The sequence below is a fragment of the Cyanistes caeruleus genome, chromosome 4, assembly GCF_971803275.1.
Source record: "Cyanistes caeruleus chromosome 4, bCyaCae1.hap1.1, whole genome shotgun sequence".
NCBI lineage: Eukaryota > Metazoa > Chordata > Aves > Passeriformes > Paridae > Cyanistes > Cyanistes caeruleus.
In genome coordinates this window covers 33,588,355-33,611,221 of record NC_141704.1, presented here as the reverse complement: position 1 = coordinate 33,611,221, position 22,867 = coordinate 33,588,355, and the positions used below count along the sequence as shown (strand labels likewise).

General features: G+C 43.7%; 1 protein-coding gene across 2 annotated transcripts; it reads right to left on the bottom strand.

Annotated features, from left to right (window-relative positions):
* Positions 1-175: 175 nt before the first annotated feature.
* ACO2 (aconitase 2) lies at positions 176-22,805 on the bottom strand. 2 transcript variants are annotated; one of them, XM_086885748.1, is made up of 18 exons: positions 22,618-22,805; positions 16,849-16,991; positions 15,536-15,794; positions 13,274-13,366; positions 11,199-11,357; positions 10,501-10,651; positions 9,127-9,231; positions 8,773-8,864; positions 8,384-8,489; positions 7,135-7,292; positions 6,005-6,078; positions 5,202-5,313; positions 4,908-5,030; positions 4,549-4,704; positions 2,410-2,601; positions 1,467-1,599; positions 1,037-1,158; positions 176-675 (listed from the first exon to the last, which is right to left on the bottom strand). In XM_086885748.1, exons 1-18 carry the CDS (start codon positions 22,651-22,653, stop codon positions 532-534), a joined length of 2,358 nt encoding a protein of 785 aa, XP_086741874.1. In that variant the 5' UTR covers positions 22,654-22,805; the 3' UTR covers positions 176-531. The 2 variants fall into 2 exon arrangements, with proteins under 2 accessions (XP_086741874.1, XP_086741873.1); XM_086885747.1 differs by having other exon boundaries at positions 22,329-22,625.
* Between the last annotated feature and the right edge of the window lie 62 nt (positions 22,806-22,867).

Here is a 22,867-nt window from a genome sequence, read left to right as displayed (position 1 = left end):
AATGTCAAGAGCTAAACAGTCCACAACAGCTGTGAGAGTTCTTTTTTTACTGTACTGAGTTGTTCAATTTGGGTTTTTGCTCCATGTAGCAATGATTTACAAGAAGTTCTTTCCCACTCTCCCAGCAACAATGACGGGGATTAGGACGATGAATACAATAACACATGGCAAAGGAGATGGTCACATTCTTTATTTTCATTTTAAGTCTTTAGCCATCAGTAAAGTGAATGGGCAGAAAACAACCAACTGAGCAGACAAACCCACCTTCGCTGGTTATTTCCAAATATAAATAACTGTGGGAGAACTGAAATTGAGCCAAAATAGAAAAAGGGAGCTGGGGAATTTAAAAGACAAAAGTAAGCCTAGCTGCACTCCCTTTTCATAGTGTCAGTGAAGAGGAAGTACCATAACAAAAAGAAAGCTATGGTTACATTTGATCAGACATTTATTCCAAACAGTAGGCATGGAATTGCACTTTCATGAAAATGCCAAAGCTGAATCGAGTCCAGTGCACTGGGGCATTGTGTGCACTTAGCTTGATTTCTGCTGCAGCTCCTTCATTCTGTTCAGGGCACTGCCAGCCTGAAACCACTCGATCTGCGACTCATTGAAGGTGTGGTTCAGCATGATTGTTTCTTGGCTCCCATTGGGATGCTTGATGATGCATTTCAGAGGCTAAAGGAAGAAGACAGTTTTATTTTCCCTTCTCTTTCAAGGGAGGTTATCTGAGCTTCTCACAGGAAAATTCCTACATGGTTTTAAAGGGCTGAAAACCTCAGAGTGGATCTTAACATAGAAGTGAGGTTGCAGTTCCTTCTAGTGAACACTCATGCTTAAGTCAACAAGACCAGGAATTCAGAGTACAAAGGTATCTCTTAACTGTTCAGAACACCACTGATTCAGACCTGCCCTGTATCTCCTCGCCCACCGTGTCTCAACAGTGCCAGTGCTGCCTCACAAGCACACAACTCAACATTGATCCCATCAGAGGCACATCCCTGTCCCCAAGTGCACGACAAGACACCCAGACAGTTACCTTTCCAGGTGCAAAGTCTTTCAACCCCACGATGCTCAGCTTATCCACAGGATGAATCTTGTTATAGTCTGCTGGATCAGCAAAAGTGAGAGGCAATAGACCTTGCTTCTTCAGATTGGTTTCTGTGGAAAACAAACCACCAGCCACACTTGAAACATCCCACTCCAGGATTACCTTCTGGCTACCCTGTGCTTCTCCAAGTACTATTCCAGCAACAATTACTATCTTTGTAGCAAAACCAACTTATCCGTTGTTTGTGGCATATCTAACTAGCTATGTAACAGGACTCATGACAGGAGGGCACCTTGCCATCTGTCAGCAAGGAGGGTTCATGCCTGTAGGTGTTGAGCCTTGGGCAAGGTATAAACACCACTTCCACTCAAACCAAACACATCCTGTTTACAAACACCATAGGGGAAGCCTGACTCACCATGGATCCTGGCAAAGCTCTTGGTAATGATGACCCTTCCTCCCAAGTGACGTGGCTCCAATGCTGCGTGCTCCCGGCTTGATCCCTCACCATAGTTTTCATCTCCAACAACTGCCCATTTGACACCCATTTTCTGTGACAAAAGACATATTTACATTTGTGCAGCCACTCAAGTGAGAAATTAACAATAAATACTCCCACACACATCTAATTACAGTACTTCACTGACATTGCTACACTATGACACCTTCTCCCAGAAGACTCCCTTGGGTTCTGAGAAAGGAGAGAATTGAAGGATTTTAGTGCTTCACAGCAGTTAGGCACTGCCATCCTTGCTCTCAAGGGCTGAAGAGGATTGCTCTTGGGATCCAGAGCAAATATTTTCCTTCCTTTTCCTGCCATCTCTCCTTCCATCGTGCTATGCCAGACCAGTGTTTGCACCAGCCGTGACCTCTGTTCTACTTCTGGAAGGGATATGGAAAATTTTAACTTCTCTCTACTGAAAGAGCCTATCAGAAACAACTGCCAAGTTGTCCAGAGGGTAAAAGGACATTTCTTGAAACTTGAAGCCTAGTGTTAAAGAATAAAGGGCATAGGACTGTAATTTATTAAAACATTAGACTAGTCATAGGTGAAGCATTCCAGAAGGCAAGATTTAGTTAAGTCTGATGACACCCATGCCTTCTAAGGTGTAGAGCCTAAAGGAGTTCTTCCTTTTTTGTCCATGATTTCTGGTTCCTTCTGAGTCACAAGATCCTTTTCCCTCTTCCCCATAGCAGGTAGGGAGAGAATCTCCTACAGGAACTGCAGTCATTGCCAATAAAATGCCCCAATGCTGAGTGAATTTGCAGCTGCAGTTACTTGAGAGCAGGAGGTTGAGATCCTTATTCTTGGCACAGAGTGCCTAAAGTGTAAACATTGTCTTAAAACACGAACATCTCACCTTGTAGTAGCGTGCTGTGTCTGGGACTGGGCCAAACTCCTGGGTTAATGCGTTCCGCACAGAGTTGGCCTTGCCATTTTCAATGTTGATGGCACCAATGAGCAGGTTGTTGGAGATGTTGTCCAGATGGCCACGGAATTTAAGCCACGGTCCGGCTGCAGAGATATGATCAGTGGTGCATTTCCCTTTTACCTAAATTGTAATAGAAGAAAAAAATGTCTCAGGATGGAGTAATGTACTTGACTCTTTCTCAACACTTTTAACTGTGAAGCATTAACTTGGAGGAGTGGTCAATACTCCAGAGGGCTCTGCAGCCCTTCAGAAAGACCTCAGCAGGTCAGAGAGGTGGGCAGAGAAGAGCTGTCTGAAGTTCAGGTTTAGGTCCTGCACCTTGGAAAGAGTAACTCCATGCACCAGCACCGGCTGAGGGAGGGCTGACTTGCTGGAAGCTGCCCATGAGCCAGCAGTGTGTTCATGTGGCCAAGAAAGCCAATGGTATCCTGGAGTGAACTAGGAAGAGCATTGCTAGAAGGTCGGGGGAAGTGATCCTGTCCCTCTGCTTAGCCCTAGTGAGGTCACAGCTGGAGTGCTGTGTCCAGTTCTGGGCTCCCCAGTACAAGAGAGACATGGAGCTCCTAGAGCAGGTCCAGGGGAAGGCAACAAAGGCCATTAAGGGGCTGGAGCATCTCCTGTTCAGCCTCAAGGAGGGACAAATGAGAGGGGACCTCTCATTTACAGTATCTGTAACTGAAGGGAGGGGGTGTCAAGAGGCTGGAGCCAAGTGGAGCTCAGTGGTGCCAAGCCATATGACAAGAAGCAATGGGGCAGAAACTGAGGCACAGGAAGTTCCACCTGAACATGAGGAAGAACTTCTTCATTTTCAGTCACCACACTGGAACAGATTGCCCATAAAGGTTGTGGAGTCTCCTTCACTGGAGATACTCAAGAACAGTGTGGACACACTCCTGTGCCATGTGCTCTGGGATGACCCTGCTTGAGCAGGGAGTTTGGATCAGATGACCCCTTGTCGTCCCTTCCAACCTAACCCATTCTCTGATCATCACATCTCTTTTTAAAGGCACAAGCCCCAGAAAAACACATCAGTTACAGAATCAAGGCACGCTAAAGCAGAACACAATGGTCATTCTGCATCCATTGGGTAAGAAGAACATCCCTTTTCCAAAGGGTAAATTACAAAAACTAGCTTAGCCATTGCATCTCCTGCTGTGTCCTCACTTCCCTCAGCAGCAGGTTGCTCAGGTACAAAAAGCAATTAAGCCCTTCCTGCTACAGCTCAGCCTCCCTGCTGGGGAACTTGAACAAGATGCCAAGTGTTACCCTCTAAGTTTCCAAACTGCACATAAGCCTTCTCAGCTTGTAAGAACAGAATTCCCAACCAGAGATAATGGCCTTCCTTCCAACTGATAAGTTCTGAAGTGCTTAATAAAAGGAATTGCCTGTGTCAAAAACTTTTGCACAGCAGTATGGCCCTTGGGAGTACCTCCAACTTCTGTCACTGAGAATCAGGAATGTTTCCAAAGGTCCGTTCATAAGGGATTGTATTTCAGAACCCCTCACCATATCAACTGAAGTTTCCATCTGTTAACTCACCTCAGGCAGTGAGGAGAAACCCATGTCTCCACTGAAAGACCAAACTGCAATGTTTAACAAGTGTGAAGTAATTTCTCTTTCTATAAAGTGGGAAGAGAACATGCATACTGATGGATGAGAAGTTCCCAACGACCTCATTTCAGATAAAATACATCTTAAAACAGTCACTATTATAGATGCTAATTAAAGAACCCATCCACCTTTCCATTGCAGGTTGTAACTGCAACAAATTCTGCAGAATGCATGGTTTGGGCAGGATTGTATTACATGCTATAACAAGCTTGCTTTTGCATGGTATTAGCAAACCACTAGCCCAAAGGAGAAGAGTCATTTAGTTATACACAAAGAAGTATGAAAAAGAAACACCTGGAAGAAAGGAAGACCCTTGTTTTCCTTTCCATAACAATGTGGTTGTAGGGGAGGGAATCAGGTATCTCAAAGGCACATCCAAAGCTTCTAGCGGTTGCTGTGCAAACCCCTGTTAAAGCAGACCTGTCATAGCTGATGGTCCCCCACTTTGTTCCTGACCTTGATGAGGATCAGCATGTCTTCTAGATCCTTGCCATCCCATTTATCAAAGGGCTCAAGAAGCTGGAGACGCTGGCTGGTGGGGCTCACATCCACATGCTGCCCACTGCCATCCTTGGGAGGGTACTGATAGGTGTCCTGGCCAGGGTCAAACTCCTTCCAAAGAAGAAAGGAAAATCATCAGCCCCAGCCATCCCCCAACAGCACATGAAGAACAAGCCAATACAGGCAACTACACCCATTCTAGCTCTATCACCACATGTCAAGAAAGAGGTCAGTGCATTTAAGTTCTCTCAGTATAAATAAAACACTGCTAGTGTCAGGTCTTCCCTCCCTCTGCCCCCAGACAGAGCAGTTACCAGCTTGGGTAGCTCATCTGCATCAGGTGCCTCTAGTTTAAACTTCTTCCCATCTGCTCCTGTCAGGTAATCTGTCTCAGGGTTGAATTTTAGAGTGCCAGCAATGGACAGGGCTGTGACAATCTGAAAGGAAAAAAAAATGACCAATTTAAAGGCATATTCTATCTCCCATCACTTCATCTGAAAGTCCAACTTCTAGGTCTCAAAGCCACCAGCCAAGCTACTAAACAAGGTACACTGGGCCTCTTCTGCAGGCACCCTGAACTATTCCATAGCCCCTCCTCTGTCTCTTACCTCTGGAGAGGTCACAAATGCGTGAGTCTCTGGATTGGCATCATTGCGACCCGTGAAATTCCGGTTGTAGGACGTAACTATTGTATTTTTCTCTCCTTTCTTGATGTCCTTCCTGTGAAAGAAGCAAACATGCTCATCAGATCCAAATGGAGTACTGCTTCTAGATGTCTCACTGCCAGAATCCCCCACCTTGGTTTTGGCAGCAGTCACCACCTTAAGAACCATGAGCTGGTGCCTGTACGTGTTTTCCTCCCTTAAGCACAGACCCAAAACAAATGAATGCAAACCCAAGTCAAACACTGATTCTTGCAGCAGTTTTCTCAGGCTAGGTTGTTCACTGTTGAACTATCTAAACAATAATCAACCAAGTACATTGCCTTTGGATATCCCATGGTCAGCTGTGATAAAGCAACTTAAGAATGTGCCTCCCATCCCTTCTATTGGGAATTATGCTCCCTGCCACTCCAATGACTAAAGTTGGACAAATTCACTTTTCCCATTTTAAAAGGACCGTACAAACTTCAGTCCACCCTCTCACAGACAACAAATCTTTCTCCCCATTCTTTGTTTTCTACAAAAAGTCTCCAGAATGTGTGTCCATTCTGCAGCTTCATTCACCTAAAGGCTCAATATAAATCTGTAGTCCTTTTTGCCTCCTCCAGTACCTATCAGACAGCTATGGTCAGTTAGTTTTTAAACATTTAATTACCAGTGTGTGGTATTTACAATCAAATCAGGCTTCAACAGAGCATTCTGGGAGCTAAAAGATACAAAGCTAGAGTTAGATCCATCTTTCATTTTACCTGTCCCACTGGCCGATGCATGGCCCACAAGCATTGGCAAGAACCAGCCCTCCAACTTCTCGCAGGACTTTTGCCTGGGGGCAGAAAACAACTTTGTTACTGTAGAATGCCTGGAATGAGTTTCTGGGGTTGGTTTTTCAGGGGAAGAAGACACTAACAGGAAGCACCAAGCCTGAGAAAATTCTCTTCTTTGTTTCAGTTTTGACTCACTTTTATAAGTACATGGGGTTTGACCCCAGTAAGACTGTAAGTTAACACTGGGGCAGAGCACAGGATGACATGTCATGATGTTCCCATTCTCTACCTGCTTCAACTTGAGCAATCCAACTCCTTACAGACATTTAACTGAAGGGCAGTGTCTGGTCTGATTAATATTCTATAGACTTCCTGTCCATGTAAGGAGAGGCAACAGTGCAGGCAAGTATGTGTGCCTGCTCAGTCTACTCAGCAAACAACTAAATTAAGGGGGCAGCTGGTAAGGAAAGGTATGGCTTGAAAGGTAGGACTTGGCTGGAAGAGCCATCAAGCATTGGCTGGTCATGTGTAAAGACTTGGTCCTCACACTATGACAGCATCTAAAATTTACTAAATAGTAAAGGTAATTAAAACAACTTTTTCTGTACAGAAAAAAGGAAGAAAGTAGGTAATGGTTCCTCAACAGAAACATTCCTTTTAAAGCCAGTATGATTTTTGCCATAGGTTTGCTCTAAATTACAAACCAACTTCCAATAAAAGGGCATGCTCTCTTTATATGATTGGATAAAAGTGGATTGCAGCCCTTTGTCAGCCATGGCCATCTACAGAATCCCAGGTGCATGAGGCATCCCTTGCTATATATACTGCTATCTCCTCGGGGCCCCAGTTCCTGAAAACTGCCTTTGCCTTGCTCAGCTCTAATCCTGTTCTTAAATGCCCAGGTAGTAAAACTATCAGGTCAAAACACTGTCAAGATGATGGCAGGACCCACAGGCACAGCAGCGTAAGACCAGTAACGACATCAGTTATTGCACCTCCAGCGATAACTGAAGATAAAGTTTAGGAGGTTTCCATTAGTTAACTCTGGCCCCCTGAGGTAATGTCCTGAAGAATATAACCCTTTGTTTGGAAGTGTGAAGAGCAGCCATACTCACATAACCATCTCTCTCAATGGTGGCACGGATCTGCTCTGACCCTGGTGTGATTGTGAACTTGGATTTGCACTTTAATCCATGCGCGAGCGCCTGTTTTGCCACCGCTGCAGAGCGTCCCATGTCCTCATAGCTGGAGTTGGTGCAGCTGCCAATCAAGCCTGTGGTGTTTGACAGAAACAGGGTGGTGGTTACTGCAGCCCTGGTACTTGGAAGATTCTCCCTGACCCATCTCCCAGAAAAACAAAGGACAACCACCTTTTCTGTTGATAAGGAATCTGAAAGGGCTTCAGGTACTAAAACTGCCAAGCCTCCCAGCAATATACTGTGGTCACAAGCAATCCCCTGTCCAGCTCTGGAGGTTGCACAGTCAGAACACACTAATCTAAGTAGGCTATTGGTTTACAAGACCTGAGTGTCACCTACTTGCACCTTGGTTAAGCAAATAACCAAAGAGTGGTATTGATCCACAAAGACAGAAAAAGCTTCAAATCAAGACAGCAAAAAATGGAGGAAATGATGAAAAGAAATATCTTTGTTATGCCTTGAAGACCACATGAGGATATGCTGTACCATCCTAACAGCATTCTGGTGCTAAGCAGCAAAATAAAAATTCTCTTTCAGTTACAGCTGCTCTAACTGTATCCTACTCATAACACTATCATATAATACACTTCCCACCTGGGATATGGCTTTACATTGTGTTTCTGTTCTTTTCATTCCTTCCTACACTCCATGAGCAAGAGTTGAGAAGCCAGCCCACAAGTTACCATCCCAAAAGCAAGTACATAAATTTCCAAGCCTGCTTTTTAGGACAGCAAGTACTAACTTGACTACGTCCCAAGAGTTCAACAGCCAACTGCTGTGAGTGCTGACAATCATGCTCCTGACAAATCTCTGCAACAGGCAAATCCATGGCACAGACTTTTAACAAAAGCCATCTTCAATGGGTAACATTCTTGTCAATCCAAACATTCAAAAGTTTCAAAAATGGAAGAAAACCTGGTCTACCTCTTGAGATTAAAATCCCTCCTGCTATCCTGGATCTCATCCTACACACTTGGCCCATGTGGTCAGTACTTTTCCCAGAAAATTCATATGGCCATGAAGAGATGACACTGCACCAAAGTCAAAGGACATACAGCAGCAGTGAAAAAGCTGGATCCCAAGCTAAGTGACCAACAGCTTATCCCAAGACAACAATGTTTATGCCACAAGTATGAAGGCAGAGGAAAGAGCAAATGCTACCCACCAACTCTGATATCAACAGGCCAGCCCTCCTTTTCTGCCACAGCACCAATATCTGACACAGGGTGCGCCAGGTCTGGTGTGAAAGGTCCATTGATATGTGGTTTCAGCTTTAAGAAACAGTGACAAAGTCAGAAATCACAGTAGCAAAGAATAACCCCAAAACACAGCAGCAAATCAATTCCTTTCACAGTTCTATCTGGAAGTTGTTTAACTAGGATTCTCCTACATGAACACTGGAGCACAAGCTGTCAGTGAAGCAGACCTGAATGTACTTTACATGTTCTAGCACAGCACCAGGGGTGTTGCATCAAACTCCCAGCTTGGTCCTCATTCAAACAAAGCAGAGTCGTGTCACAGCATTCAAGATGGCAAGAAGAAAGGGAGCCTTACCTCACTGAGGTTGATTTCTATCACCTGGTCATACTGACAACCAGAATCTGGCACCAAGTGTTGCTTGAATTCATCTGCTAGTGCAGCTATATCTGGAATAAGAAAGGAGGAATATCTGAAAAGTGCAGCAAATATGAGGAAGAAAAAAAAGTCTAGAACAACCAAACACAGGGGGGTCCACCACATATTTCCCCAGCCACTTCGTCTATAGATTCCCTACTTGTAGCAGATTACCTACAGGACCACACAAGGTCAAAACTCACATCAGACAACACCATAGGAGGATACTGCTCCTAGAATACACCTTCACTTGAACCCATACTTCTACCCATTTCAATCCCCAAATCCTCTTACCAGCTCGCCCAGTCTTGCCCAAGTATTTCTTCATGCGTTCATTGTAAGGGAAGATCGATGTGGTAGCTCCAATTTCAGCCCCCATGTTACAGATTGTTGCCATTCCTGGAGAAGTGGGAGAATAGACCACAGGGTCAAAGGAGAAAGTCCGAAGCCCCCCAGTTCTCCAGAAGTCAGTACAAGCAAAAGACAGCAAAGCTAAGAGAGATCAGGGCATCAGCCACAGAAACCTAAAGCCACAGCTGAGAGGACACTCACAACATAACAGCTGGCTCAGCCCCCTACGTTTCTGACCAATTCTGCAATCAGACTCTTGTGGAAGGAATGAGACAAAAGTTACACTGATACCTGCAGACACTGGAAGGGATAACAAGGAATCCCTGTTTGCACTGAGCATCAAATAATTTACAGCAGTGAGCAGTGCTTCTGCTACCTGCAATGAGTGTCCTGTCCCACCCTACCATCTAATTTATATTTACTGGAGGAGACAGACATTTGTGAGAAATTCAGTGGGCTGAATAAAATGCTTCCAATGATGGAACACAATAAAAAAATCCCAAATATTTGCTCACAGCACTGGGATCAACCATCCCTTTCAAGGACAAAGCAATGAAGCTGTAGAAGCTCCTGTTTTACATTTAATAAGATAGAAACAGATATAAAATTCCTCTGATTCTGATTCTCCCTGATTTCATAGAAGAAAAATCCCAAATGGCTCTCAGTTTGTAAAACCAAGTATTCCAAACTGTAGCCAAGTCATGCAAATTGAGAGAAGTCCAGCTTGAAGGCTGCACTTCAAGCTAAAGGAAGACACATTTCTTGTAATTTGGTCCTAACTAGCACATTACAGAGAACTGCAGTATTTGCTAGTTCAAATTCAGCAGCCAAGATCCACAATTAGCTTGTATAAACTGCATGTTACAAACTGCTTTCTGGTCTCAGAACCTGTGCTCTTTGTTTAGCAGATGTCACATATATATTCCCATTAACCTGTTTCTTTTTTCTATTTGCAGCCTATTTTAGGCTGAAATTAAAATGTCATTCTTTTATTACTGACTTCTCCACCCTCTAAGTATACCCTGGAATTCATCCACCCTTATTCTTATCTTGACACACCATCTTACAGGATTCTTCACAATTAACCATTCCATGTTCTCAAAATCACAAGATTTAATGGAGAGAAGTCACTTTTTCACTGAGAAAGAATGCTATCTTGTTACACCACTCTTCCAGTTTGCCATGTACAAACTGCTGGGTAAGCCTAAGGGAAAACAGTCAGTACTTCTTGTTTGGTTCCCTTCCCACCCTCCACAGATAGCTCAACACCCAGCTCCACCAACAATCCACTCAGATAAGAGATCTGTGTTGACTTACCTGTGCAGGAGATTGAATCCACACCCGGCCCATGGTATTCAATGATGGCGCCCGTTCCACCCTTGACAGTGAGGATGCCAGCCACTTTCAGGATCACATCTTTAGGAGAAGTCCAGCCTGAGAGCTTGCCAGTCAGTTTTACACCAATAACCTGAGCAACATCAATGAGGGGAAAAAAAATACTGACATCACTTCCTGTCAGAAAGGTAACAATGTATAGTTCTCCTGTGGGGTATATTCCTATCACACTGCAATGGTATCTGGTGCCTTATATACCTAGTGCTTGAAAATCCATGCTCCTTACACAGCATGCTTCTCACCCTTGGCATCAAAATTTAGTTGTTACATGCTGGCTGTGGGTGGGGAGACGAAATCCACGACTCAAGATCCAGATGCTTATGAGATGAAACAGCCTCATTCATTGTTCAGAGCTCATTTTTATACTCAATTCAAAATTCCTGGGTTTAGAAGTTCATTGGCTGGGATCTCTCTCCACCCAGATCTCTGGCCAGTGATGTGCTTCCTACTGATCTTGAATGGGGATGGCTGAGGGTCCCCTGTAACTTATCCAGGGACTTGTTCAGGCATGAACTAGGCTAGCTGAATTTGATTTGTGTTATGGTCAGATTTACCTTGTCCAGTTCAGGCCAGCTGTACTGTGACAATATTGTGACACTTACTATTCCTTCTGCTCCTACCTTTGGGCATTTGAGCTCCCAAGGAATTCCCGCCATGACATCCACAGCATCAGCTCCACCGACACCAATGCAGATTCCCCCCAAGCCACCTCCATTGGGGGTGTGTGAATCTGTGCCGATCAGCAAAACCCCAGGGTAGGAGTAGTTCTCCAGAATGATCTGAAAATAAAAATGGATTGTTTGCTTGCTTGTTTCATGGGAAAGGAGGGGGAAGACAGCAGAAAGAAAACAAGAACAAGAGTTTAGATCAGTTTGTATTTGCAGATTTCAGTAGCAAGAAAATAACTGAATTTAGGTTGAATTGGAAATCCTCTTCTGTTTCAAACTCCTTGTGGAGGATGTAATAACAGAACAAGGTATCAAGTCTCAGCTCCGGGATCCTTGCTCATCCCAGGATAATAAAAAAAATTAGAAAACAATCCCCTTTTTTTTCCCTCCAGTTTAGGCTTTTGCTAAGGTGCCACCTTTGCTAGGGCTCAAGAGTCTGTTCCATAATCTCCATATCCTTAATAAACAGCTGAGCAAGTCAGTTCACTTATCCAATGCTAGCAAGACCTTCCGTAGCCTTTATGCTCCCATAGCAGTAGAATACCAACAGGCTCCTCCAATCCATGCTGCCAGCCAAAACTTAATCACATAGAAGAACTTCTCACCAAACGCTGCCCTTCCTTACTGCTGCTACCAGTTCCATGCAAGACTCTTCAATTATTAACAAAACCATTCTTCAGTGAAAAAAATAAGATTTCCGTGGTAACAACACTGTAGAGAACTCAAGCTAATGAGCTTCTCACTGCATATGTGCCACACCAACACTAGGGACAGCCTTTCTGGGAAGCACAGAACTCACACCACATGCATCACAGAACAGCTTGAACAGAACTAAGGCAGTCCTTTACCAAAAAGACCAAGGTTTTGCTTCCAGAACTTTCAGCTTTACATCTTGTAGCCACATTAATGTATTTGTGTGAGAAAGGTCACTCTCAAGGCCTCACTTTGGCAGAACTGTACTCTGAAGCTATACAACAGGATCAGTTTCCTCCAGCCAGTGAGCCACAAGAAGACTGGTAACCACAGCACGGAGCTATGTTGCCACGTGACAGATGTTATAACCGGTTTCAGAACACAAATGACCAGAGGTGTTCCCATAACCTTTTGAAGAGTTCATCTACTGCATCACATTAAGGTAACCTTAGTAACTCACTCTGCAGCTAAGAAAACACAGCAGACAGCTCTTGACTGCACCTGGTCACAAGTTCCCTGCTTACAGGATTGCTTACCAGTCATCCATTTTCCTCTCCACTCCTTTTGCTTCATGCTGCTCTTCAACATTTGCTACCTGAGACTCAGAGGAACAGTGAAAAATGACTACTGGACCCTCTAAGCAAACCAACCACAATCAAGTTAGGGACATCTTGACAGAGGTGTCAGTTTTAAAAAAACAAAAAGTCTCATTAAGTGGTAAGTTATCTTGGGACTGTCATATTCTTTTTTAGATCTAATGTAATAACAAGAGAATCTCAGACTTGAAAACTGTTTTGCATTTTATTCAAATTCACCTAGCAACTCTTTATCTGTTGCCACTCTTGAGTACTTGAAGTATGCTGCTCTGTTGTATCCTCATATACTCTCTTCTGGGTGTTACAGGACTAATGCATACATAACAATCCTAAAAAAAGTATGTTCCCAAGGCTGCTTTCCTTACCACCAAAAGCAATTCATATTAACCCTATGTAGCCAGCTTCATGGCCTCACCTCACTGTCTCAATTGTACTAAGAGGAGCCAGCCCACAAGCAGTTAAGGTATTTCAAGCTTCTGTGATTCACATGGCATGCTGTTGGCACTACCTAATCACACATCAGGTTACAGTTTGACTAAAATAACCTTTAAAAAAAAACCCCACTGTTGTCAAGATTACTGAGAGGGAGCAAGTAAGAAACCTCGCCTGCCTCAAGCAAATCAAGTTGTCTCCCTAAACTGGTGAAATTCTCTAAGGGTTTGTACTTGAGCTCTCTCTCCAACCTAAGGTGAAAGACCCACTGCGTGTTCAAGAACTGCAAACACACACACACTTTACCTGGTGAATGATTCCTGACCCAGGTTTCCAGAATCCCACTCCATACTTGGCACCAGCCGATGACAGAAAGTTGTACACCTCCTGGTTTATGTCCTATTCACACAGGGAAGCACAGAGCATTAGTACCACATTCTGTTCTTCCATACATCAAAAGCTTGTTCAAACACATCCCCCTCTCTCTCACGCTTGCCTGTAGTTTGCTTCCCAGCTTTGCAGCAAACTGGAGGGAGGTGCACATAATTTTTAAACCAAAAGGTTAAGATTAAGACTGTTTGACAAACAGTTGTAACAGGCCATTTAATTTCATCCCACTTGTAGCTCTACTAAAAGCATCTTTTTTTAGTTTCTATTTCCAAACAGCACAATTTAAGGAAAACCCTGCCAATAAGGCATTAAAAATGCTGTGCTCACTTTTTCTGTTCTCAGGGGATTTTTAAAATCTGTTTCCCTCACTCATTCTAGCCCCTCCTTCCTTCTCTACCTGGTGTTCTTTTTCCTATACAGATGCTTTGGAGACATTTCAAATCCCTTAGATAAATATTCTGGCTTTATTTTTACAGTTTAAGAAATGCAACTGGAAGTTGTTCACTGCCAGGGGAGTTGGTGAGTGTTATTTGTCATTCTAGCAAGTCCACTCTTTAAGACTCACACAATGCTGCCTTTCTTGCTGCACTGTCACCATTGTTGGTGGAGGTCACACCGTGAAAATTGCTTGTGAGAAAAACCATGGTTGCCAAGGAAGTATGACACTATTATATCCTAACAGTTCTTGGCAAAAGAGTGCTGGAGTAGATAAGATAAGCACTAGAAGAAGAGAATTTCTTAAAGACTGTTCTCATGCAGCTAAGCTTCAGAATAAAGGGAAAGAGGAAACGAGATAATTGAAGAATTGTCCCAGCACACATTTGCTGAAGTTTCCCAAGAAGCAGCAGCAGCTCTTTAAGCCTCGTTTTCCACTGGGAGTTGGGTCACTCCACTCTGTTTGTGCATCCCTCCCCCAGTAAATCCAAACCACCCTCTGGCATGCCAGCATTCATTGTGTGCCAGTTGGCAGCAGCAGAAGCCAGTCAGAAGAAGGCAGGACCTTTACTTGCTCTGCTCAGAGTGGAAGGCAAAGAAGGGACTCAGCTCAATTCAGGGCTGCAGCAAATATAATTGCACTATTGAGAATATGTGCAGGAATAGGGGAAAGGGGAAAACAGGAGGTGAATGGGAGAAAAGAAACTGTCTGATTTAGTTAAGTCTCAAACTGTTAATTGCACAACTTAGGACTGAGACAAGCAGAGCAAAAACTCCCCAAATCACTCTTGAGTGGTGCAAGTTGCTTTATTGTGGCCCACTGAAGAAGGCCAAAAGCAGATACTTCAACACCACAAGTTTCTGAGAATAGATATGGACTAAAATCTTAAAATGTTCCAGCTTAAAATTATGCAGCTGTCCCCTGTTTACTGTTTGTAAATTCTGGTATCAACATTCCAGATGCAATTCCTCCTGGCTCTGACAGTGGACTTAGGCTAAGTCCGCTCGGAGTAACAAGATTTCCTTAGCAGATGCATTGTGGTATGCTGGTCAGAGATAAATGTGTCTATATATTACAGAAGCTCTTTTGGGAAGGAATAACCAGTAAAACAGTTGAATAGAAAATTTAAGAAGGGCAGTGAATCAGCAGTTGGACAAACAACACTTTGAAATTCCCAAATAAAACCCAACATCCTCCATACTTTTACACACATTTATACTATACCCATGAGCCATGAAAGCTGCTCATGACTCAGTTATTGCTCTTCAGATAATCACTAGCAAATGGTTTGGGAAAGTAACTACTTGCCTCCCCCTCACAGGATACAACAGTGCAATGCAGACATATGTTCATTAAGTTTTTCACACTGCCATACTGCAACATGGAGTAATCTGACTTCCTTTCTTCCCCTTTAAAATAATTTTTTTCTCTCCTTTAGCTGAAATATCTTCTCTCTCCAGAACATACATGATCTGGGCTTCTATCAATAACAACTTAAGACTAGCTTTTCCCACATTTTATGGTCCTGCAAACCATGTAATGGATGAATCTGAGCTGAAAAATTCCCAAAAATCCATTTAGTCTGTTTCTTTGCTGCATTTGACCTACAGAGCTAACCACCATAGGCAATCTATTACCATATCTGGTTTCTGGCTGTCCTTCTGGGGAAAAAAATTAAAAGAAGCTCTTCCTTCCACTGGAAGGACATTTTCAAACAGAAGTTAAGTGTCTGCAACAGTGACCTTGGCTCTTTGAAGATCCTTTTCACCACCTGACTGGGCCTCAATGAGGTGATCACAGTGGATGGTGGAAGGCACAGCCACTTTTGGCAGCCCGCTGCTGATGAACTGAAGCATTGCCATCTGAGCTGTGGCATCCTGCATGGCCACACGGTCCGGCCGTAAGCGCAGATAGGTCTTGCCGCGCTCAATCTCCTGTTTTGCTGGGTCATCCAGATGTCCATATACAATCTTCTCAGACAAGGTCAGAGGGCGGTCGAGCCTGGGGAGAATAATTTTAGTATCTGCATCTTGTGTACTTCAACATTTGCCCTTTTAAGCATGTAACAGAATGCTTCTCTACATTGCTCAGACTGTTAAGACCTATTAGCACACAGAACCTCCATGCTCTTCTTACAGCACTAAAATATCAACTGGCACATGGTTAAAACAAGGGTTCAGTTGATAAAGTTCAAAAACATATAAATTTATGTCATTTTATGCTTTCTTTTCTAATCTTCGTATACTGTAAAAGAAACATTGACTGCTCACTTCTTGAATCATACTTCAGAACAGCAAATGTAGACGTGAGAAAGAGGTCAGCCTCAAATCACAAATACCAGATCCCACAGCAAATACAACTAAGTGGAGTTTCATGACCTCAGACCTTTCATCCTGCAGCTGTATCAGCTGAGGAATCTATTTATGTATGTAGCAAGATCTTCTGAGAAGTAATTAAATCAACACAACAACTTGAAAGAAGAGCTACTGCATTTAACAAGGGACACAAAGACTGAAGGACAAGTCATACAAAGCACTGCCACAGTAAGTGGAGCAGGAATAACAAATTAGCAGGCACACAAGCCTCTATCAGCAGATTAAGGTCACGGTATTTACATATGCTATGAATTCTTAGCCCTTTGTTCCATGCCTAACACCTACAGCAGAACACAGCTCAAAGAAGCATTAACCTATAACAACCATTGCCCACATGCTGCTGCCCCAGAAAGAAGCAAGGGCCAATGTGAAGACTCCTCAACAAGAGTATTAAACAAAGAGGATGGATCTCTTTCTAGCACCTCCTCTGCACTGGCCTGGTTCTCTGCATGTTGCAGTGCTTCATCATATCCATCAATCCTTCCCACAGTGCCCCACGACCATGAGGAGACACTACAACTCATCCTCCACTATATTTACAACTGCCTCTGTTCAGTGCTGTTTTCCCTAGTAAACATTCCTTGTACCAGGGCCCCACGACATTTTTTTCTTCATCTCCTGTCATTGCAGAGCTCAGTTCAATACATTGACCCCTCCCTTCTTCCCTTCTACACTCTTACCTCTTACGGACAATGTTGATGTTCTTCTCCAGCTTTTCATAATTTATGTAATCATTAGGTTCAAAGTGGCTCATGGCCACCTTGGCCCGCGCACACAGGACAGGAGCCACATGGTAGCGTCGCACCCCACTATTCAAGGCATGCTGAAAAAAGGAGAGTATTAGCACTGGAGCCCTGCAGAGTGAATTTCTGTAACATATCAATAAAAAATGTTTTTCAGTTTTTGTTACTGGGATTTTACAGACCGAGGAATAGAAAAATCACAAAGGTTCTTAAAGACACCCAAATCCATTTCCTAATACACTACTGCATATTATCTTAAACAGTGAGACACCAAGGTACCCAGAACAGGTAGCATTTACTAAATTATTCCACATTCTTATTTGTTGCACCAGATGCCTTATGCTTTCAAATGAGAAATCTGCTTTCAGGCAATGTGAAGCCAATTCTCAAGAAAGCACCAGTCTGCCATACTCCTTACACATCAGAGTCATGGTGGAGAAGAGCCAATTCTGTTCCTGGTTTGCCTTTCCTTGCTGCCATTGAGTTGACATTGAAGGACTGGCAGGTGACACAGCATGAGTCTGAGTGGACACACCTCTGTTCTGCAATCACATACTAAGTTTCCTAGGCAGGATCCCTTCATACTGCTACAAAACTTACTAAAAATCAGAAGGAGACTTTGGTGTAGGGGCCTGGTCTACAATGTAACACACAGCAGAAGAAACAAGATGTGAAAAAAACACACCAGCTCCACCACCCTGGCTGCACAGATCCAGGTGCTCTTTTCCTCACTCTAACAGCACCCTCACCTTTCACCTCCAAAAAGTCTTGTACTTATCCTACAGGTGAGTTAACTGCCTGATAAGTGAACTATACCGAGAGCTGAATGCATCAGCAGAAAGTGCCAGGGGAAAAAAATAGCCCAAATTTCATTTGGCAGCCTCCACAGTGAGACAGTTTCCTGGAACACAGGAGAAGGGCAGGCTATGGTGAGGCACCTTTACAGCACCTGACCTGAAAGAGACAGGTCAGTGCCGAGGGCTAAAAACTCTCACGCAGCTTTGAAAAGTGAGTCAGCCAGCAGCCTCCATAAAAACTTCCAAGGATTTGGCACATGCATTTCTTACATGCCTTCAGAGTCTCACTCATCAGCATTAGAAGTCTTAAAACAGACTGAAAAAAAGAGTTCAGAGTTGTTTTCCTCCTCCAGTATTACACCTTAATCTTAATCCCACTATTTCTATTCATCCGCTACTTCAGAGTTACAAAGTTTTGATAAGCACAGGTTAATAAATGTAGCAGTATTACACTAAACACCTCTTTTGCGTGTCCTTGTTCAGAATAAAATCATTGTACCTACCACTGGTTTGGTTTTTTTACCACTGTCAAGAAAACTAGTTTATTCTTTAAACCTGTTCAAGTGAATATTTTTTCCAGCTTTCTTGTTACCAGTATTGAAAAGATTGCCTGAAATAATCACGATCAAAGAGACATCACCACTTTTTAGCCAAGTCTCTTGTTTTACTGTCCTTTTGGTAACATTTGTTAGTATCTTTTGCAACAAAAATTTTGAGAAAGCTAGGCAAGATCACACTGCTCGGTGCACTAACAATAAGGGTGCAGTCTGCATTTTTACCAAACTATCCTAAGCCATTACACAAAGAGCTTTTGGTAGAAGCAGTACAGACCTCCAGCAGGTGCACAACACTGTCAGATACTCAGAAGAGTATCTGAGGAAAGTGAACCTTGTGGTACAAAGAGGGCACTGCTCCTCCATGAGTGCATGGGAAACACAGTCATCAAATTTCACTGTGCTGCACTTTAATCTTAGAACTTCCAGAACTTATCACAGGTGTCAGACTTAAGACCATTCCTTCTTCCACCAGCAAAAAAAACCCCAAAAAAACCCAGAACAACCACCCACACCCAATCAAACACCACCCAGCTTCTTTTTGTTTAACATACAAACTAGGCAAAGCTGCTCTTTACCTCGTAGCCACGTAACTTTTATGTTTGCTTTGTTCTGGCCTTTTTTTTTTTTTACCTTACAAGATATTCACTGTCTCGTGAAAGTCTCCAACTGCTGGACTGGCTTGAAAAAAACCACTGAGATATTTAATCACTGTTCATGGAAAAATAATCTCTTTCCCAGGCCAGGAATTGTATTGTGGTTTAATGCAGCAATTTCTTCTTAATTCGTCATAGAGAAGAACACATATGCAAATAAAAGTAACAGCAGAGGCTTCATAGCATCTTAGTGTTGTGTGGGACCAAAGCTGATTAAAATAGAAATCTGAAGCAGGGCTCTCCAAAAAGAAGTACAACAAAACTTTTCAAACAAAATTCAGGAAAAATCTTTTCTGTTTGAACATACACATCTATGGGTCTTTTCACTTCAATGGCACAAGGAAATGTAATTTTTTTCACAATACTATGTCAGTGTTCAGCTGGTAATTGCAAAATCATCAGTACAAAGTAGTTGAATCCTGCTGATCACAGCTTCAGGCTACCCAAAAGCAGGAAAAGAGCGTCTTTAAGATGAAGGTTTCTGTCTGGACCTGGAGAAGTCTGGAAAACTGAAGGTCTGTTTCTGTAATGGCCAATATGACCCAGGGGAAATAACTGCCTAAACCAATCAGCTTTAGTGCTGAGAATCTAGAGAGACTAGAGAATCATTTTTCTCTACATAAGAATTTTAAAAGCCACCTAATTAAAAAGCACCATCTTCATTTTACCAGGATATAAATCTAACCCCATATTTCTGCTGGGAATTAATTTGATTCAATACAGTTGTTCTCATGTTGTCAGTCAGCAAGTCTAAGGCTCCACCACCACCCACCACCAAGCATAAACTGCCTGGTTTGAAAGTGTGAGTTCTCCTCTCAAAAAATCTACAATATATCACTCATCACACCTGTCTATTCTCCATGCATGTCCTTCTTCTATTGTATCCTCAGAAATGGGGTGGCAGAACTACAAGATTAAGGAAAAGTCACAAGCCTGACAGTTCTCAGCTTCATTCCCTCTCACTCTTCTCTGAGGGAATGTACTAATGCTTTGTGAGGGCTTCCATGGTGTTTTTTTAATAAGTAGTGAGAAGTGCCTTGAGCTCAACAGCCAAGGGAAGTAGGCAGCCACCAATCTATAAATTTACCCTTTTATCCAGGAACTGTTTATTTCCAGCCTGACCAAAAGCTGCCAAGTGACCTCCTCTCACCTGGCACTGAATCCCTTATTCCAGTTTGCATGTCCTTGTTCAAATTTCAGTAAAAGGAATGGCAGTAATCATTACAGGGCTTCTAAGCCTATTGGTATTTTATGAGGTGACAAGCTTCCTTAAAAGACGGAAGAAAGCCAGTCTAATAAATGGGTCATTATTTCTGAAATCTTTGTATGGAAGCTAACACTGCTCTTTTACGGATTTTAAGGCAGCTATCTTGCATTTAGCTCACTACAGTGAATGTTCCAGATGCAAGGGGAGTCTGAGTTCAGAAAATAACTTGCATTTTGGCAGCCAGTAAGGCAGATGAGCCCAGTGAGCAAAAGCTCATATTCAAAAGAGTAGCAAATGTGTTACGTGCACTCCTATCTGGGAAATCTGTCCTAGAAATCCCAGCTGAAACCCAAAATACCATCTTTCCTCATCTAAGAACACTGGCCAAGTTTCCAACATTCACCATGATTCAGCCTAAAAAAGAAAAATAAAATGAAAAAAAAAAAAAAAAAAAGCAGTGTGGTATAGTCAAATTGTAAATGCATGCTCATTTTCTAGACCCACCTCAAAATAGCAACCAAAATTATGGTTCTGAAGATGACTTTAGCCCTGGCCAACATTTCTGCCAGATACACAAAGCTGCCCATGCATAATTTCAGTACTTACCCACAATGCCCTCAATAAACCAAATATTTCAGGCAGTTAAGAGCTTTACAGTTCTCCCTTTCAGTCAATCGTCAGCCAATGTGGCTCTAAAAATGGAATGTTACTAAAAGCATTATCTCAGGTAGGCAGAAAAGAGATCTTGACCCCCTGAGTCTATTAGAACTATACTTTAAATAGGACAGTCAGTCCAAATCGGGCTAATTCCAATTTACTTTCCTCAGCAGCAAGCTTTCTGTGCAGTTCCAGTTCCAAAACAGTTCCAGGATGGGAGGTAAACAGAACCAATAGTAGTAATATGTGCCATGGTCAATGCTGGCACTATCACAGTGATTGACAAGATGATGCTCATATTCATTATCCTCTAGTCTGCCACACAGAGGCAAAAAACCCCTGCTTCCTAAAGACATCAAATAGAGGCATGTTTGGTTACCCTCAAACTGATTACAGATTTAGTCCTTCACAGGGAGGAAAGAAATATGCACCTTGAGCCTGATAATAGATGACAACCTCCTGGAATACTAAATTCCCCATATTGACTATGCCAGCACAGCCTTTGTTTTGCATAATACAATATTAATTTTAGCAAGTGACTACTTGTTCTCATGCAATGTCACACCATAAAATGAGAACCAATTCATTACCCTAATAAAAGATTTGCCTTCATTTTATGAGTAGTCATTTCTGTTCAAAGTACAAACTAAAAACTATTTAACAACTAAGAACAAATTTACCAACCTGAAATGGTGCTATTCTGTAACTTTCACTTAAATTTAAAAACCCCTATACTTTTCGAAAACATCTACCTCTAAAGTAAGACAGTAATAACAAAACTGGAATGAAGACTCACAAAAGACTTTCAGAATACTAAAAGCCAACCAAATTCTTACTTCAGTTCTCTAGGAAAGGGGAATGAATTGGCCAAGGTCACACATGCCAAACTGAGAAGTTATGCTGGCTGCCTCTATCACAGGGGAGCAAAGGCTTCCTTATCCCTTAGCAGCTCTAAACAGAAAATTGCACTTCGTATTTGCCTTACAGGCTTTAAAAGATCATGAAAACTTTATTACTGAGTAGACACTAAACAGAACAAAGTCTCAAGGAAGGCAATCTCTGTGTCAAGATCATATTACTGGCAAAGGTGAATTTTAGAGGTCATGACAGACAAGACTGCAAGAGCCACTATCACAGCCCCGGGAAAAAAGGTTATTTATGTGCCTGACCCACCTGCTTCTTCAGCCTTCCTAGCTCCCATTTATACAGAGATGTTGGAATCTTTGTCACCCAGGGGCCTCTGTTTGTGTTAAAAGGGTTTTTGAAGCAAAGTAGCCAAAAGACAGCTCACTCACACCACAAAGGGTCAGTCACCTTGTGCTGCCACACGCCCATAGGGGGAAATAATACAAGATGAAGGAAACAAAAATGCCTGCCCCGGGGAAAGACCTTTTATTTCACCATTCGGGCCCACGCCCCCGGGCTCTCTGCCCTGTTAGGCCCGGAGCTTTGTCAGCGACTCCAGCGCACCGCAGCGCGGTCCGGGCGGACGGGGAGGCGGCGGCGCCAGGCCGCGTCCCCGCCGCCCCGTTCACCTTGCACTCACCTTGACCGGCCGGGCCCGGTGGCGGGAGACGCCCTGCCCCAGGGCCCGAGCAGCGGCCACGCTGCCGCCGCCGCCAAAGCCGCGGCCGCCCCACCATCGCCATGGAAACGGGGCGTGGGGCCGCATCGGGGACACGCTGACCTACACGCGGAGGCGGGGACAGCTCGACCCCGAGGCTGCAGGCGGGCGGCCGCCCTCCCGACCGCCCAGCGGGCAATGATCTTGTCCCGACCGCAATCCCCGCCGCCCGTCCCGCCCGCTGCCTGCCCCGCCCGCTGCCGCCGCTCACCCTCAGCCGAGCCGCCAGCACGCAGTACGGCGCCATTTTGTTCACTGACAAAGATGGAGTCGCGCCGCGATGGCGTCACGCAGCCCCTTTGACATCTCCGGCGCGCGCGGGGGGGCGTGGCCACGCGGGTCCTGGCAGGGAGACACCCGCGACAGGGAGGGGGTTCTCGGCTGTCACTCGGGGCTATTCTGGGCGGGGAAAGGTTAGAGATGGAGTAGTTTTAGGGGCGAGGGTTTATCTCTGAATTTCC

Excerpts from the sequence above, each read along its gene's own strand:
- ACO2 (XM_086885747.1), bottom strand. The coding sequence starts at position 22,454 with ATGCGGCCCCACGCCCCGTTTCCATGGCGATGGTGGGGCGGCCGCGGC. Across the intron at positions 6,079-7,134 it reads CCATTGAGAGAGATGGTTAT|GCAAAAGTCCTGCGAGAAGT; the intron begins GTGAGTATGGCT and ends TTCTGCCCCCAG. Across the intron at positions 1,600-2,409 it reads ACACAGCACGCTACTACAAG|AAAATGGGTGTCAAATGGGC; the intron begins GTGAGATGTTCG and ends CTTTTGTCACAG.